The 17,672-nt window shown below is 34.1% G+C and overlaps 1 protein-coding gene across 11 annotated transcripts in view; it reads left to right on the top strand.

Moving 5' to 3' along the window:
- Positions 1-16,955, top strand: part of RIMKLB (ribosomal modification protein rimK like family member B) — a 91,937-nt gene extending 74,982 nt beyond the window's left edge. For 3 of the 11 annotated variants that reach the window (XM_036237122.1, XM_036237123.1, XM_036237127.1), the window contains 5 exons: positions 1,839-2,069; positions 3,945-4,031; positions 5,360-5,563; positions 7,163-14,605; positions 16,558-16,739. In XM_036237122.1, coding sequence (XP_036093015.1) covers positions 1,839-2,069; positions 3,945-4,031; positions 5,360-5,563; positions 7,163-7,626 — 986 coding nt within the window. In that variant the 3' untranslated portion in view covers positions 7,627-14,605; positions 16,558-16,739. Of the gene's footprint in view, positions 1-1,838; positions 2,070-3,944; positions 4,032-5,359; positions 5,564-7,162; positions 14,606-16,557 lie in introns of all 11 variants that reach the window. The other 8 variants (XM_036237126.1, XM_036237125.1, XM_036237131.1 and 5 more) reach the window with 7 other exon arrangements.
- Positions 16,956-17,672: the final 717 nt, after the last annotated feature.

Below are 17,672 nucleotides of genomic sequence, written 5' to 3'. Positions count from 1 at the left end.
CTTAGTTTCCATCAATGGATGAATGAATAAAGAAAATGTAATGTGTGTGTATGTATGTATATATAATGGAATATTATTTAGTCATAGAAAAGACGGAAATTCTGTCATTCGTGATACCATGGATGCACCTTAAGGGAATTAAGTCAAGTGAAATAAGACCAATAATGAAAGGCAAATACAGTATGATGTTACTAATATGTAAGATCAAAGTCTTTGATACAGAGAACATTTGGTGGTGGCCAGAGGCAGGAATGGCAAGGTGGGATGGGGGAAATGGGTGATGGTGGTCACGATGTACAACCTTCCAGGTCCTCGGGATGTAATGTTCAGAATGGTGACTATAGTTAACAATGCTGTAGTGTATATTTCAAAGCTGCTAAGAGAGTAAATCTTAAAAGTTCTCATCACAAGAAAAAAATTGTTAACTATATGAAGTAATGGATGCCAACTAAATTTGTTGTGATTGTTTCACAATATGTACTAGTATTGAATCATTATGTTGTATACCTAAAATGAATACAATGTTATATGCAATTATATAGAAATTTGTGGCTTTGCATGTTTGACTGTCCAATCTTAACTGACCAACCTTTTACATTGCATCAGTACAAGTTGCAGTTGAAGCAGACATTGTTCTTATTATTGCCCTGTGACTTCTGCTACTCTGTTAAATCTGAAGTGTCCTTTCTTTCTTTTTTAAACATACAGATATCTCAACGCTTATGCCATAACTCAGCTATTACCTCTACCAGTCTCTCCTGTATCAGAACTTCTACCATGTTTAAAAGCTAATACAACAAAAATTAATACATAGAGTCTCTCCCACTAGAATGAAAGCTTCTTGAGAGCAAGGACCTGTTATGTAAAACTTCCCCCCAGGGCCAAGAAACCCCAGAAAGCAGCTGACGAACTCTAGTATTACCTTGAGTTTATTTAGAGAATTTCTGTATTAGGCGTGCCATGGCAGATGCTATAGGGTTGTATAGTACCGGGTAGGCTGGATAGAGATACCAAGGTGTGACCTGCCCTAGATAGGGGAAAATGCATTACACACTTGACCTGGGGAGGGCAAAGACCTGTTTCAGGAATCAGCATGCGGGGGGCACAGGGGAGGGGTCGGACAGTCTCTGAGGGGAGTTTATATACTTTTGTATTTGAAAGTTTTAAACATGTATATATACTGTTTTTTAACGAAAATAGGTTTTAAGGACCAACTCATAAATACCTTATTTTATTACTTGGGACCTCTTTAAATAGATTGGTGTTGGGTAAAATTCCAGAAACTTCCTTTTTAAAAAATATTCTTTTTTTCCATTATAAAAGCATATGTTCTCACTTAAAAAAGAACATAAAGAAAATAGAGAATTGCATGGAGAAGAATGTTAGTTTCCTATTCTATCTTCCTCTCCCTGCCTTGCCAAACACACTCTGCACTCAAGAGAAAGCCATGTATATCATTTATCCTTTCATGTATTTTCTATGCATATGTAAACAGATAAAACTTATTCTCAGATTTACTTTTTTTAAATTCAACATCTGGACTTTTTTTTTTTTTTTTCCTATTTCTGGATAGAGATTTATGACATTCTTTTTGATGGCTATGTAGTATTTCATTGTGTCGCCATATATCATAATTTATTTAACCAGTGCAGAAGTTTCCCATTAAATATTTTTTCTTACAAAGAAATATAATTTAAGGAGGTTTTCTCTTTGTCCCAGTGAAATGTCAACAAAATAGTACATTTAATTTTGTGATTGAAGCTTGGGTATATTTCTGTTTCTTTGTTTTATTGTCTTTTTCGTTTGAATGGTTTTGGTTTCTTTCCTATATATTTCAGGTCTTCGGATCAATGGAGAACTAATTACTGCCTACCCCCAGGTGGTGGTAGTGAGAGTACCAACCCCTTGGGTGCAGAGTGATAGTGACATCACTGTTTTGCGCCATCTAGAGAAGATGGGATGCCGGTTGATGAATCGACCTCAGGCCATCCTGAACTGTGTTAATAAGTTCTGGACATTTCAAGAGTTGGCTGGCCATGGTGTTCCTTTGCCAGATACTTTTTCTTATGGTGAGTTTACTAATAAGAATTTATAGCCTAAGTTTTAGAGAACTTGATCATTTTGAAAGCCATACTAATCTAATAAGGTTATGCAATATAAGGGAATTTGTGAACCTGAAGGTTTTTATAGATAAAAGTGACTTTCAGTTGTAACAGACTGGTCAGGAGAATTATGATTCATGTCTTAACATTTAGTTCCATGATATGGATGGAACAGACTTAGCAAACTTTTCCTGTTAGGGGCCAAATAGTAAATATTTTGGGCTTTCCAAGCTAAAAATGCGCTCTCGTGACCCTCAGTAATGCTGTTGTAGTGTGCGAGCTTGCCATGGAAAATGCTTAAACAAAGGAATGTGGCTGTGTTCCAATAAAACTTTATTACAAAAAAAAGGCAGTGGGCCAAATCTGTCCCACAGGCTTTAGTTTGCCAGCCCCTATGGTAAAAGATAATAGAATTTGATGACATCTCTGTCTAATTTTTATCTTTATTACCATTTTCATTATAATTCCTCATAAATATTTCCTTATTTCAAAGAAAATGACATGATATTAGGTTAGTGCTTCTAAAACTATTTGTGGTAAATGATTTTTTTAAAGGCCAATATGCTTTATCAGTACTCTTATAAAGTACAGTAAAAATATCACAGCAATGCCAAATTGCCATATAAGCTTCTAGTGCTTACTCTTTTTATATTTATCTGGTCACATAGCAAAGAAGTCAGAAATGGGCATAGGTTGCTGGACCACGTTTTGAGTAATATTGTAAATAATATTATGTTAATATTGCATTTCTAGTTCTTGTTTGGAAAGGATAAGATTTGCTGTAAGCCAGTACAGTTTTTCATAAAGCTATTTCTCTAAATGTCCAGTAGAATGCTTCGAGAATTAATGAGGCTTTAAAAAAAATCCCTGTCCTCTTATTTTTAATATTTTAAAGAAAGGAATTCTCCAAGTTATATAGCCTATATAATACAGTTTCTGTTTTTAGCAATTACACAATAGACAATATGAATAATTTGCGACTTCTGTCTTTCTGATGCTTTTGGGATATAGCTTATATTATGGGTCTACAATTCTGATTTTAAGAGAATGGAAAGGATAAAAGGGTTAACAATTAAATTATTACCTATGTTCTGATATTAAAGGTTTCAAATTTGGAGACTGAATCATCTTACTTTCTCAAAGCTGCAAATGTATGATATTGAAGTTGTTTAATGAACTTTTCCCTGGTTTAATCTTTCTATATCATCATGCTGTATTTTTATAGCAACAATCTAATTTTTCTCCAGTCTTTCTACTGTATCATTTGTTCCTGGGCAATAAAAACAGAAGTAAAATTTGACACACGGGTACTGAGTAGCTCAGTGTAGGAAGAACTCTGATTAATAATGGAGATAAGAAAAATTAATTTGTGTATTAGAGACTGTGTGTGTGTGCATGTGTACATGTGCAGCATCTTCAACCTTGAATGAGTCTTCTCAACTGACTCATTCTTCTCTCTTTAATACAAACAGGGAATTGAATATACTAAATAAATCTTGGGGCTTCTGTTATTGTATGGTAGAAGAATAAGGGATAAAAAATACGAAAAATGATATAGAATTGGGAGACATTGTTTTAGTTAGAGAATATTTAATTTCTTTAGGTCCGATATTAGAATATTTAGTTTAAGGTAGCTTTTATCCATTTAAAAAGGTATGGTTGTTTTAAACTGATATTTAGCTATACCGTCAACTTTTATTTATTATTTCTCCAAGAAAAACAAAATTTAGTCATCAGGTTCTTAACCTTCTACTTCCCTTGTGTTGTTAACATTAGTGTAGATAAAATTTACCACAAAACATCTCTATTGCTGTTTTTAAATTTCTTTTTTTCTCAAACCAGGTGGTCATGAAAATTTTTCTAAAATGATTGATGAAGCAGAAGTACTGGAGTTCCCAATGGTAGTGAAGAATACACGGGGTCATAGAGGTGTGTATCAGTTGTTGCTACAATCCATAATTTTGAAATTTGTTCTTGAGAATTAATAAGATGTTTCTACAGTGTAGATTTTTTTCTTAATCAGATCAAAACAATTATTTGTATTTGCTTATGGTTATTGACTAGACAGAAGTCTCATCAGTTGAAATTAATTTTTGATACAGGGTTTCTGAAGAATAATTAGAAAGAAATTATTAAGTCCATTGTACCTCAAACTTATAGAAGGCTACTATGAGTTGTTCAGTTTGGCTAGAAGCTGTCTCCTTTCATTTAGTAGTTATCCTAGAGATTTTAAGGTACATACTTATTTTTGGACAGAGCCTCAATTTAATACCATTATCTTCTTCAACAATACAAAGACTCTTTGTCACTAACTCTAATCATCCATCCCCTTCCTAATTTATATAATTCGAAGACTTAAATATATAAGGCAAAATATAAAGCTTTAGGAGACAGTGTATGAAAATATCTTAATGACTTCAGATTAAGGAAGAATTTCTTAAGGCATAAAATGATTCATAAATCCAAGTACATCACCAGGTTTAGTGCCTTTACAAGGATAGCTAGATAAGGGTTCAGCTGGGACTACTGACTACATTGTTTATGTTGGACTTCTCAGTATGGCAGCCAAGAAGTCTCATGGCTCCTACAGCAAATGCTGCAATGACCAAGATAGCAGCATGAGCTTTTATGACCTAGCCTCAGAAGTCACATAGAATTGCTTCTGCTGTATTCTGTTGATTGAAGCAGTCACAAGCCCTCCTAAATTCAAAGGGATGGGACATAGATTTATCCCTCCTTGATGAGAAAAATGTCAAAACATAACTATGTTTTAAAAACAACTACATCTGTTGGCATAAAAATTTACAATTAGAGCAATAGAACATCTAGAGAATTCAGAACTAAAACTAGGTATATATAATGACACTGCTATTTTACTATATACAAATGTGGTATAGTAACATATTGTACAATAATATAAAACATGTTTTAACTTAGAAGGAAATGTTTTGTTAGTAAGTGAGACTGGCACTGTTGTCTAACCTGGAGGAATACAAATTTTAGATCCCTACCTCAGAACATATACTGAAATAAATTCTAGATCACTGTAAGAGTTTGGGGATTGAGGGACTCGGAAGAAGATTATTAACTTTTTAATACATTTTTGCATTGTCTCACTAATTGCCATAAGTATTTTTACGCTGGTTAAAAAGTAGTTCTGAAAGAGCAGATTGGGACATGAGAAGATGGAGGTAATAGATATCAACCTACCCACAGTTTGATGACTCAATATATTTCTTATTCTTTTTCAATTATAGGCAAAGCTGTTTTCTTGGCTCGAGACAAGCACCATTTGGCTGATCTAAGCCATCTTATTCGTCATGAAGCTCCATACCTGTTCCAGAAGTATGTTAAAGAGTCTCATGGACGAGATGTACGTGTCATTGTTGTAGGAGGCCGTGTGGTTGGCACCATGTTACGTTGTTCAACAGATGGGAGGATGCAAAGCAACTGCTCACTAGGTAAAAATGATGCAGGCATCTTTCTAATGTAGAAAGTAATATTACAGCTTGTCAAATGAGTATTCGTATACAACCACAGATCCTTTTATTAGCTGAAAAGAACATTCTCTTTCATGTATATAATTAATAGGCTTAACTACCATGAATGTAAAATATTTTTGAGTTGTTTTCTAGTAATGAAATTGGATTTCTCTGAATCATGAATTTACTTTCATTCAGGGCCCATTTGTAACTCAGTTCACACATATATGAAATGTTTGACCAGAGGAAGATTTCCTCTTTGCTGATAAACTTATATTGTATATAATTGGAGTTCATTTAAGATGGATGTGTCCTGACTCATTTTACTCATTATTCCAAACAAGATTGCTGGTTTTGATTTATTTAAAGATGTATTTTTATGAGGTTACTTATTGTTGAAAACCTCAGAGCTTAGCTTAGGTTTTTCCTCTCTTTATTTCACTTTCTCAGTAATCTTATTTAGCTCAGTCCTCTATTTCTTATCTTTCTCGTGTGATTTCATCTTGAGTTTTTTGTATGTGCTTTGAAATATTTCTTATGCTTGATTTTCCAAGTGTTGACTCCCAAAATTGACTGTAGTTTCCTTCATTTTCTCTACTGAAGTTTTTAGTTGGTTGATCATGGCTTTTTTTTTTTTTTTTAGCTTTAGAAAGGCTTTTATGTTGAACTTGAATTTCCTTAAAGTGCTCTTGTCTCTTTCATTCAAGTCATACATGGCTTGTTACTTTTTTGTTGTTGTCACATCATGGCTCTCCTCTGGTTATTTGGAGCATTCCAGATGGCTTCAGTTCTGCAGATGCTAAGAAGCAGAGTCATTTAATTCATGGGCTAGTGTGCCAGTCTCCTGTTGAGGTACTTAAAAGAAGCCTGTTTCCTTGATTCCCCTCCCTACTCTTCCACCCTCAGTTGTAGGGAGGACTCCACTCACCTCTGCAGTTACTTTTAGGTCTCTTTGGGGTCAAAGATATTAGGCATATTCATATAATACTGATGTCGGATTTCCTCCTGTGGATGCACAGGACTCTTTGAGTTAGTCTCTTCTCCAGAGTCTTCAGTTTCTAGTCCTTATATCCAAATGAGAAAAATCTAGTTCTAATTACGTTCTCTCATTCCAGCAAACCCTGAGACTTCACCTACATTCAGTCAGCTACCTTAAGCCGCAGGAGTGGAACAGAGCCATGTTCAGGTCCCCTTGTTCCCAAATTCCATTCTGTACTTTACCCATATTATGTATCTCTTATTTTTGTTATAGTTGCATTTATGCAGAAATTCCTTCTACTTGGTTTATATTATTGCAAGTAAGATAGGCTTCAGTGAAAGTTTAATGTCTTCAGAATAAGTAGCATATTGAAAAAGTATTAAGTCATAAATTCTTTGAGAGACTAGGTTGGAAGGGGATTCTCTAATGAAGGAAACTTAGACTTCAAAGTCCCAATTTTACACCAGAATAACTAACACCTTTGTTTTCACTGCTGATTTATAATAGAGGATGTTAGCCTTAGAGGCCAGCTTTACTTTTACTCTAGAAATTTATCATTTTGGTAACTTTTTGTTTGTTTGTTTCTTCTCTTTTGTCAGGTGGTGTGGGGATGATGTGCTCATTGAGTGAACAGGGGAAGCAGCTAGCTATCCAGGTGTCTAACATCCTGGGGATGGATGTGTGTGGCATTGACCTGTTGATGAAAGATGACGGCTCCTTCTATGTCTGCGAGGCCAATGCAAATGTAGGTTTCATCGCCTTTGATAAGGCTTGTAATCTAGATGTAGCTGGTATCATAGCGGATTATGCCGCCTCCCTTCTGCCCTCTGGCCGGCTCACCCGGCGTATGTCCCTGCTCTCTGTGGTGTCCACGGCCAGTGAGACTAGTGAGCCGGAGCTGGGTCCCCCAGCCAGCACTGCTGTCGACAACATGAGCGCAAGTTCCAGCTCTGTCGACAGCGACCCTGAAAGCACGGAGCGAGAACTGCTCACCAAGCTCCCAGGGGGCCTATTCAACATGAACCAGCTGCTAGCCAATGAAATCGAACTCCTGGTGGAGTGACTCCACTGGTAAATAATTAACCAACAAAGCCCTTGTAAAACTTTCTTTTTCTTCTTTTTTTTTTTTCATTTCTTTCTTACTTTATATTATTATTTTTAACCAACTTGCAATGCTGTTCATGGAAGATGCTCAGGAAGATGAGAGAAAATTGAGTAGGATTAGTTAGGGGAGAAGATAAACTTCTGCAATTAAGATGTTACTGACTCTCATTTACAAATTCTATAGATAGAGAGGCAGAAGCGGTGAGATACAGAAAAATGTCTCGGGCTTTCATAGTTAATCTTTAACTCAAAAATATATATGTTCTCAGACCAAGAAAAACATAATATATTTTTTTCATGGTCTCTTTTGTTTTTGTACGGTTGGTACAGATTTCAGAGTAAGTAGCATAACTTCACATTGTGTTTCAAAGATTTGTGATGGGGTAAGAAAAACATCTACTTAAATTACAGGAATTTTTTTATACAAATCTGAAAATTCTGCCTTTACCATATTAACTAGCAGCTTTATGTTCATAGTTTATGAAGTCTTGAGTGGCTCTTACTGGGATTTATTATTTTTGTTTTTTCCCTTAATTTGAATGGGAGGGGCAACATGAATATGACCCAATAAAGATGTTTTTAATGACAAAATTGGCATGTTTGCATGATAAAAGGGAAATGAACAGTATTGCAATGTTTGGTACACAAAATAACATTTACTCTAATGTAGATAAAATTACACTAGTTTAAAATATTTGCATTGACTTGTATTTGTTAGTGTTTTAGTCTTTTTTGAAAGATATATGCTCTGTTAATGTTGCATTTTTAAAAAAAAAAAAACATGCGAGTCTAACATTTCCTGATCTATGCCTGCATCTTTAACAATGGCCAAAGTGAAAAAAATGCTACCTTTTTTTTGTTAACAAAACACTGACTTGAAATGTACATTTGAAGCCTTTTATTTTATTTTTTTCTTTTGGTGGTTGGACATATAAAGAATAAGGATAAGGAAACATATTTTTGGGGGGCAAATCAAGGGCCTATAAGTTCTTAAGTATAAAGCTGAAGTGATTTCTAATCTCAGCATTATATGTTTGCATTTTTCACATTTTAGGAGGCAGTATATATGTGTGTGTGTGCACGAATGCATGTGTATGTGTTTTGCTTTTTGTTTATACCAACCAATCAAAAATGATAGATTCTAGAAAATGGAGCATGATAGGAAACACATTTTTTTACTTTAGAAAGAGAGATTAGTTGTTTTTATAAGTACTCCACTGGGTAGAGGTACCTGAAGACATAAGGAGAATAGATGCTTCTTAGGCCATTTGTGTATATGTTGTTTTTTTTGTTTTTGTTTTGTTTTTTTTTTGTTGGTTTTTGTTTGTTTTTTTTTTAATTCCAGCTAGACTGTTCAGTGTATGATTCATTCAAGGCTACGTGCTTTTCAATGCTTCTGGCTGCGTGTTTTCTCCTATGACACCTAGGTTTTGGGGTGGGGTGGACTGGATATTTTTGGGGACTTACTTAGCAGTATTGAGTCTCTTATAGCCCTACTCTGAAGCCTTCAGTACTCTCCACTCTTTCTATTCCTTTACTTTTTTGAATTTATAAAAGCCCCCAAACTACATATAATATGAGCCTTTAAAATATGGGTAAAACTATCCCACTGATGGTTTGGAAGGTGTGTTAAGAAATGATGATACTCCAGAGCTCAACATAATTTTTTTAAACAGCAAGTTCCATCTCCTTACAATCCTCTGAAGCTTTTACCCAAGTCCTTTCTTGCCTCTCCAGCGCTTTTTTCCTTCAGATGGACCTTAAACTTAATTTCTTGGACACTGCTAGAGAGACTTCGAGGCAATAATAAAAGATCAGTATTAACCAGCTCTAACAGAGGTTTGATCATGCTTACTTGTACAGTTTTTCCCCCATTTTAAAAAGGAATGTAATAAAATTTGTTTTTTTTCTATAGAATGAAATAATATTAAAATTGAATGAAAGGTTGATTGTTGACAAATAGAATAGTACCTCTAATCTGTGCAGTGTTTCATTTCACCTCAGAAAAAGGATACACGAGGAGTTTCTAATTTATTTTAGGATATTTTAATCTCATCTAAAATAATTTGACTTGCACATGGTTATTGTGGGACTTACATGAGTACCTCTGACTCAACAGAAAGAAATATTTGGTAATACTTTCACTGAATGATCATACTTTGGAGGATGTATACTATTTGGGATAGGGAAATAAATGAGGGGGGAAAAACTACTTAATTAAGTCATCATTCATATGTTTGTGTAGAGACCATCTGGTTGCCACCTAATTATGTTACGTATACCTTGAATAGTTACATATCACATGTATATAGATTAGTTTTTAAAACACAAATAGAAGAGCCTGTCTATTTGAAGAACTCAAGGTTTGTGTTTGGTGGGATAAGGCACCAGGAAAAATGTAGGTAGCCTTTACAAAGTTTTATCAGATTAACCAACTGTATTATAAAAATACCAGATTATTTCACCTTTAGTTTTATTCACTATTCATCTTTTGTGCATTCATACAATATTAAAACTTAGCTTTACCAACTTATTTCTGGATTTGTATACTCACACGTTAGAATGAAAAGGGAAAGAATGGTCATCATGAATATCTTCATGCATTCCTTCAAAAAATAAGGTAAAGAATATGAACAAATTATTCTGGAAGAATCCAGATATAACAGCCTAGATATTTAAGTGAAAGTTAAATATATTTTCGTATTGTTTAATAACTTTTGTTTAATCTTTATTGCTATTGTGAGATAAAAATGTATTTATCAACTGTGTATAAATATTATCATGCCAAAATCTGAATCACTGTAAAATTATTGTGCGTTGTTAAAATTGTAATTCTGAATTGTATTTTAAAAGTAATTATTTCTGATATTGTTTTTTTGTCACCCATGATGAAAACCGGACGATCTTTATACATATACACACTCACACATATATAAATATGAACTATTTCATTTAAAATTTTTAATAGTTTTTTTCCTTTTTTGGTGCCTATAATTGATTGGTCATTTCTGCTGGCTTTTACTCCACTGAACTTTAAAATCTTTCTGTATGTGCTATCAATAAGAAAATACCATGGAACATTATAAAAATCATCAAGAGACTTGCTTTCACTTTAGCAGACTTTTGACAAGTTATTGAAGGCATTGAAAGAAGTAATTGACTTTCAAAATCATCTTTTTCTCAAGAAGAAGCCAATGGAAAAACAAATTTTCTTCATTCAGTGAATCCCCAGTTTGGGGTCTGGGGAGCCTAGAGACATTGTGAAATCAAATCTTGTGTTATTTTCTCCTGGCTCACTCTTTTTGAGAAGGTTAATGGGCTATATGGCTGGTGAGACACGATCCCCTCCTAAGAAAATGTAGGTGCTCAGACAGGTAACCTCTGCTGCTACTGTTTTTATTTGTTTGTTTGTTTGTTTAATTTCATTTAAAATTTGTTTTTGTTGTACTAGGATGTTTTTAAATGTAATATATTATAGGATTTATAACCAGGTTTATTGCTTTCTTTTTTTTCTTTAAAAAACAAAACAAAGTTTCATTTAAGACACATTTAGGCGCCTTTGAAGCTTCGATTTTGGAATGTTTCAGTAGTGGACAGAAATCTGCTGTTGGAATCTTCTAGTCTTCCAGGTTTAATTTGAAGTTTTTAGTTTTGTTTTGAATTTTTGTGTGATATTTTATTTCCTTTATAACAGTGCCCTTTTGCCATGATGTTTTGGGGTGGTTCCTAACTCTAGTGAACATTTTTTTTATATTAATGAAAGTTTGGTGTTTTGAATTCCTTAATGTTTTGCATTTTTACAATTGTTTTTAAAGAAATATTCTAACTGCTTGCACTATTACTGTTCTTTGCCAGCCTTTTCAGGAGCCAAAAAAACAAAAACAAACAAACAAAAAATACCCAGAGAAAAAACTTTCCTTCTTCCCCCTTCCTGATGATGAGTGAGAAGTATTGAGAACTTTCGGGGTCAGTGCCCTTCTAAACTCCCCTTCCCCCAATAATGCAGCTGTATAATGAGTGGTAAATGCAGCGGTTTGGATTCAGGCACAGCCCAGCCTGCTTGCAGGTAATTTGACTCCTTCTCCTTTCTTTCCATCACAAGGCTAACTTTATTTTCCTTTTAAAAAATTTATTAATGTACTTTAACGGCAACCATGGATTTGTAATAAGTGTCCTTTTAAAAGAATAATGTAAAACTCTATCTAGAAAATGTGATTAAAGAACTTGGGGTGAAGTTTGAATTGGTTGGGATGAACTCAAGACTTACATTGGGGATGTGCTTAAACCATATAGATAACTCCATTCCTTGCATATATGTCTATAATTATTTCAGAGTGTGACTTTTTTGGCTTTGTTTTTGTTTTGGGTCTGCTTGTTTCTTCCATTGTGCTACTCTGGCTTAAGCTTTTTCAGGGGTTGGTGTTCCGAATACACAGTGAGCTCACAGTATAAAGACATCAATTAGGAGTTGACAGGTATGGAAAACTAGAATTTAAAAAGGTAAAATTAGGTTCTAGGTTATATATATGGTAAAAACTCACCATAGTATTCAGTTGACTTTAGTGCTTCTCTTTCTGTGACATCATTCTAAAAGTGAAAGGGAATGAAAAGACAAAGATAGCAGAAAGCATTTTGGTTATGGTAGGAGCAGCGTGATTTCAGAACTAATCATTTTAGCATTTCTGAGATACTAGTTCTAACAAAGGGATAGATATGAATAGTTTGAGATTATCATAAAATAATGGTTTAAATATAAAAATTACAAGTTTGAACAGATTAGAGGGCATTTCTGAAACACGTGATTGTTAAATAGATTAATAGAGACCTTAAAACAAAGTTAGTGGCAGGAATAGGAATATAACTTGTCCTTTTTAATACCCTTCCTATTTGTTCATATACCATCACCATTCCTCTGTAGACCCAGTCCAATTACCCTTTCCACCTTTTTCCTGTTCTAAAATTTTAGCTCTGATATGAGTTGTTATCATTACGGGATATAATCCTTTTCCTAATAGGTAGAATTTTAGTGACAGTAGTCAGACCTTTTCAAGATATACTTCTGCATAATTTTATCTTGTGCCTTTAGATGTTCTCTCCAAAGAGGCTATCAGTCCAGTAAATCACCAGTGAGTAGGCAATCTGGCTTCTAATGCTATTTCTACACTTAAAGGCATAAAATAAATCATTTAACTGTTTTGTGCTTTATTTCACTCATATAAGATAGGGACAGATAGTTTCCTAACCATTTTAAGATAAAAATACTAATCCATTGAACTGAACTTTACTAACAAAGGAATCCCAACTACACTCATGCAGGAATTTGTGATGTATAGTAAAAAAGGCTTATACAAGAGAACCTTGTTCTCTTGCTGATAAGAATAGCCAGCATTAGAATGTGTGGACTATGTGATTACATGGGACATGGAGAATTTAACAACCTCCATTCCACTGTTCCCATGAAGATCACTAACTTGATAAGAATGATCTTGCTTTCAGATTTTATCATATTCACTTATTAGATGGGCCTTATGTAGCATATATACCTGGCTGCTGTTGTGGGGTTTGGGAACATGAGGGGTGGGGTGAATTGTTGTTGTTTTAGGTTTCAGTCAGACAGACATCCCTGTGCCCCAGTTCCCAGAAGCACAGCAGGCCTCTAGGAGCATCCGTGGGAACGGCGCAGTCCTGACATCACCAACTCTCCTGCTCAGGCTCATCCCATATACAGAGGTCAAAGGGTGGGGTTTGAGATGGGGGAAGGAATAAGAAAGTAGAAACAATGTCACTGCAGTTGGCTAGCCTTTGGTGCTTATGTCAGTGTTTGTTTTATTTTTTAAGTTGGCAAAACTTACATGTTTTTCTTTTGGGGTAAAGGTAGTGGGAGGGTGGAACAAAAACAAGCCATCACTATTATTACTAGTTCGTTATTGGATACTGTTCTTTCATAGCTAATACAGAATAAATTTGAAACCTAGACCCCAATGACAAAGAGAATCCGAATAGAAATGAATCTCAGGATTTTAACAAACAAAACATTTATGTGGTATTAATTTCCAGTTCTTCAACTGCTATTACATTTGTCATTCTGTCACCTTTTTTTTTTTTCCCTAAATATTTTATGTACATGTACAGTTTGAGGAAATGTGCATTTGTGGTCAGTCCTTTTAAAAAGAATTAATTTATTACTCTTTTGCAAAAAATGTACCCAGTGCTTAAATGGGCATACAAATGCTACCTTATTTTAAATGTAGGTGGCGTATGTGTTCGTGTTTTAATGTATTCAGAGCCATTGGGCACTAAGCAGTCCAGAGCATTGAAAACTGAAGCAGGTAAAGCACCAAACACCCTTAGTTTCTAGAATTACATTCAAAAACTCCTTTATTGCTGCACTTCCACAGTTATTTTGGTAGTCTCTAAATTTAAAATTTTCAGGAATTGTAGACTACCTAGTTAACATTTTAAGTTATGCATTTATTCATAAGATCATAGGGATAAGTGAAGAAGGAAAACACAACAGAAAAGAAACCGCTCCGTGAGATGGCAACTGTTGAGTGTCTAAATCTTTCAATTTCCCCCGCCCCCTCGCCCCAGCTTAGCTTGAACATTGATCATACATTGTTTAATTTTCAGTTATTGGGATTTTTGTTGTCTTGACTTTTGGTGGGGAGGTCTTGGGAAGTTTGTGTACATGTGAAAATACGAAATGAGGAATAAAGGAATTTTTCTGTTTATCTGACTAATAAGCAAGAACTTTTTCTGTATACTCTTCTGCTGCAGCAGAGAAATAAACTGGTAGGTGGCAGCAGAAGAAGAAATTCTTCAGATTGATGGCCATTGACAAAATCTACATAGAAGAGAGAGAGCATGACATACCAAGTGAGGTAAAGGCAGCAAAAAAATGGAAACAGCATTAAGATTCCTAGATTTGACTTTAAATGGTAAGTTATTTTCGACTTAAGAATGTTTCTAATCAGACACCACTGCTATATAAGTTGCTATGATGTGAAATCATAAATGCCAGTAGGTCCTTGCCTTAGGATGAATTTCTTCTAAATTTCTGAAAAGAAATTTAGCAATATGTAAAATTAGGGATTTTTTCCCCAGTAAATTGACATGTAAACCTTTTTTCAACTTTATTGAAATATAATTGACAGCTAAAATTATAAGATAAAAGTGATGATTTGACATATGTATACGTTGTGACAGGATTCTCCCCATTGAGTTCATATCCAATATGTGAACCTAATGTTGGCAAAAATTATGTTATCTCATAGTAAATCTGATTTTTGAAAATCTGCAAGGTAAATGGAGTATGCATTGGTAACCGTTTTGTAAAAATACAAGTCTGTTCCCTTTTTAGTGGGAACACTGGAAGGGTAAAAATAAAAACATACATATTTTGAAAAAATTATGGGATAAAAGTTATCTTTTCTTCAACTATCTCTTTTCCGTTTAGTCGCGTTTTCTTGTCTTTTTGCCTATAATTCCACACGGTGTGTTCATCTTTCTCTTACTTATCCGTCTTTGCTCTCTCTCTTTGTGTTTATTCATCCATGTCTTCGTATCTCTCATCTCAGTCTCTGTGTTTCTCTCTTTCATTTAGTTCTCCTGAATTTTACTTTTCCAATGTTGCCATTTTTTTATTTCTGCCTGCCTGCTTTTCTTTGTGTATGGTGTGTGTCTCCCCTTTTCCGTTTGTATTTGCTATGTCTATATCTGCCCGGGTAAACAGCTTTATTTCCTTTTCATCAATAACACAAAGCCAGAATAACTAGTGTTGTCTAAATATATGGTGAATTTTGTTTCTTTCTCCGAAACTTATGTAAAAAGAAGTCACCTCATGCTGAGTAACATGTATATTACTTTGAAACATAAGACCATATGGCCTCAGTTAATATGGTTAGAATTTCTAAATTTTTTTAAAACAGTTTTTGTCTTAATCACAAAGTTTGGTTAGCATATAGAGATGTCAGTGCTTTAGAATTGAAAAAGGACCACCTAGAATCTTCATCTGAGCCAAATTTATTACTCTTTGTATAATTTATTGAAAATGTAGCCTAGATCACTGGAAGGAAGAGCATTTAGGTTTAATTTTTTTTGTTTAGGCATTTTGGTACCATATGTTTTATTTTGTGTGACGTAAAAGAAATGTTCTTGCCTCAATTTTTTTCCTCTTGGTACAATTTTTCTGTCTAAAACACATGTTTATATTATAGGATAGTTAGGGTAATCACTGTGACACATCTTTATATAATTGTATTTTTTAATTAATATGAAATTCAGTGTCTAAAATTGTGTTGATTTTTATGAAATATAAATTATCTCTATAATGCAGTGTTAATCACTAGGAAAGTATCCTTATCTAGATGTCTAACTGAAATAAAGCCACTAAACTCAGGGATAAAGAAAAAAGAAGAGAAGAAAATGTTTATTGTTGTGTTGGCAACATCTTAATGAAGTAGACAATGTAATGGACCTATAAATTGAACTGTTGATTCTTCACCCACTAGAGAACAAATTCCAGGGAGTTAGAATAGCCTCTCCTAAAGAAAGGCCAAGTAAATTTGGGAAGTGTGGTTGCTCTTATAAACCAACCATAGATTTAAGTTTTTTAGTTTTTAATAAGAACATTAAATGTCTTCCAAGTCAGAATCAGAGTGTACCTTAGTATATACCTTTATCACTTGAGATCATCAAGGTTGTGTTGTAATTAAAAAAAAATAAAAAGCTGGTGTGATTTTTTTTTTTTTTTTTTTTGGTAATCTAGACAATTTGCGTTATTACATTGTCACATTAGTTAATTTTCTGCCTTTAATTTTTTTCCCCCTCATCATATAATAAAGACTTAAATCTGTGATATAAGTGAATTGTATGTTTTTTCTCCCCTTAGATTCTTTCAAAGGAGCCAATGATCCTTTTTGGTTATTACCTCATTCACAGAATGGTTGAAGATACATCGATGGCGTTTTTCAAATGGAGGATAGAAATACACAGAAAAGGAAGCAGTAACTCCAATCAGCTTGATTCATTGTATTTTCTAAAATAAAAGCACCAGAACTGGAAATGAAATAATAGCATGGTGTATGATTTCTGTACATTTCATCTTATAGAATTCTTTTCAGACCATATATCTAGACTTGAAGTCTAGCTCTGCATGTGTCATTCTCTTTATTCTTTTCTTCAGTTTTTACAAGACGACACCCCTTTGGTTCTTGACTAATCTCTATAATATATTCTGAAACATTCCTTTTGGTACATAGACATGTATTAAAATGTCTATCACATGGATTTTGCCCTGCCTCTTTCATCACAATTTATCTGTCCATGCTGAATAATTGTTGCTATGTTTTTTTTTTTTTTTTTTTTGACAAGGCTCTGGCACACACTTGTCACAACACAGCTTGCTACATTTTAATCTTCTAACAAGCGACCATGTCTGACCTAGTGTGTTTTTTCCCTTGCCAAGTTTTTGGGGGGTTTTTTGGTTAATTAAGGTAACATTGGTTAATAAGATTATATGAATTTTGAGTGTACAATTCTGTAATATACTAGCTGTATATTGCATTGTGTGCTCACCACTCAAAGTCAAGTTTCCTTCCATCACCATATATTGGACCCCCCTTTTCAAGACTAGGGGATCAGATACACCCCCCACCCCAAACCTTCAGCAAAGAATGGGCTTTGTAATCAAATATTGACACGCATTATAATTTCGAAATGTACTGTTTTTATGATCTTTGGGCAAGTCACTTTTTTCAAGCCATAGTGGGGGAATATTTGTAACAAATGGAAATAATCGTACCTACTTTGTTAGATTAATGTGCAAAGACTAGCTGTGCTATAATACAGCTATAGTGCTGTACACATGTTTGAGTATTCAATAAATACTACTTTAATTCTGTAAATTTTGGTTATTGATATTCAAGAGCTACTGCATCTTTTCATCTCAGAATTGGAGTCTATAAGGTTTTCTTGATTTCCTTTCAGTTTTCCTGTGTAAGCACC

Source organism: Rousettus aegyptiacus, unplaced genomic scaffold (genome assembly GCF_014176215.1).
Source record: "Rousettus aegyptiacus isolate mRouAeg1 unplaced genomic scaffold, mRouAeg1.p scaffold_m13_p_2, whole genome shotgun sequence".
Taxonomy (NCBI): domain Eukaryota; kingdom Metazoa; phylum Chordata; class Mammalia; order Chiroptera; family Pteropodidae; genus Rousettus; species Rousettus aegyptiacus.
The sequence above is the reverse complement of the archived record's forward strand: the minus strand, read 5'-3'. Positions and strand labels throughout refer to the sequence as shown.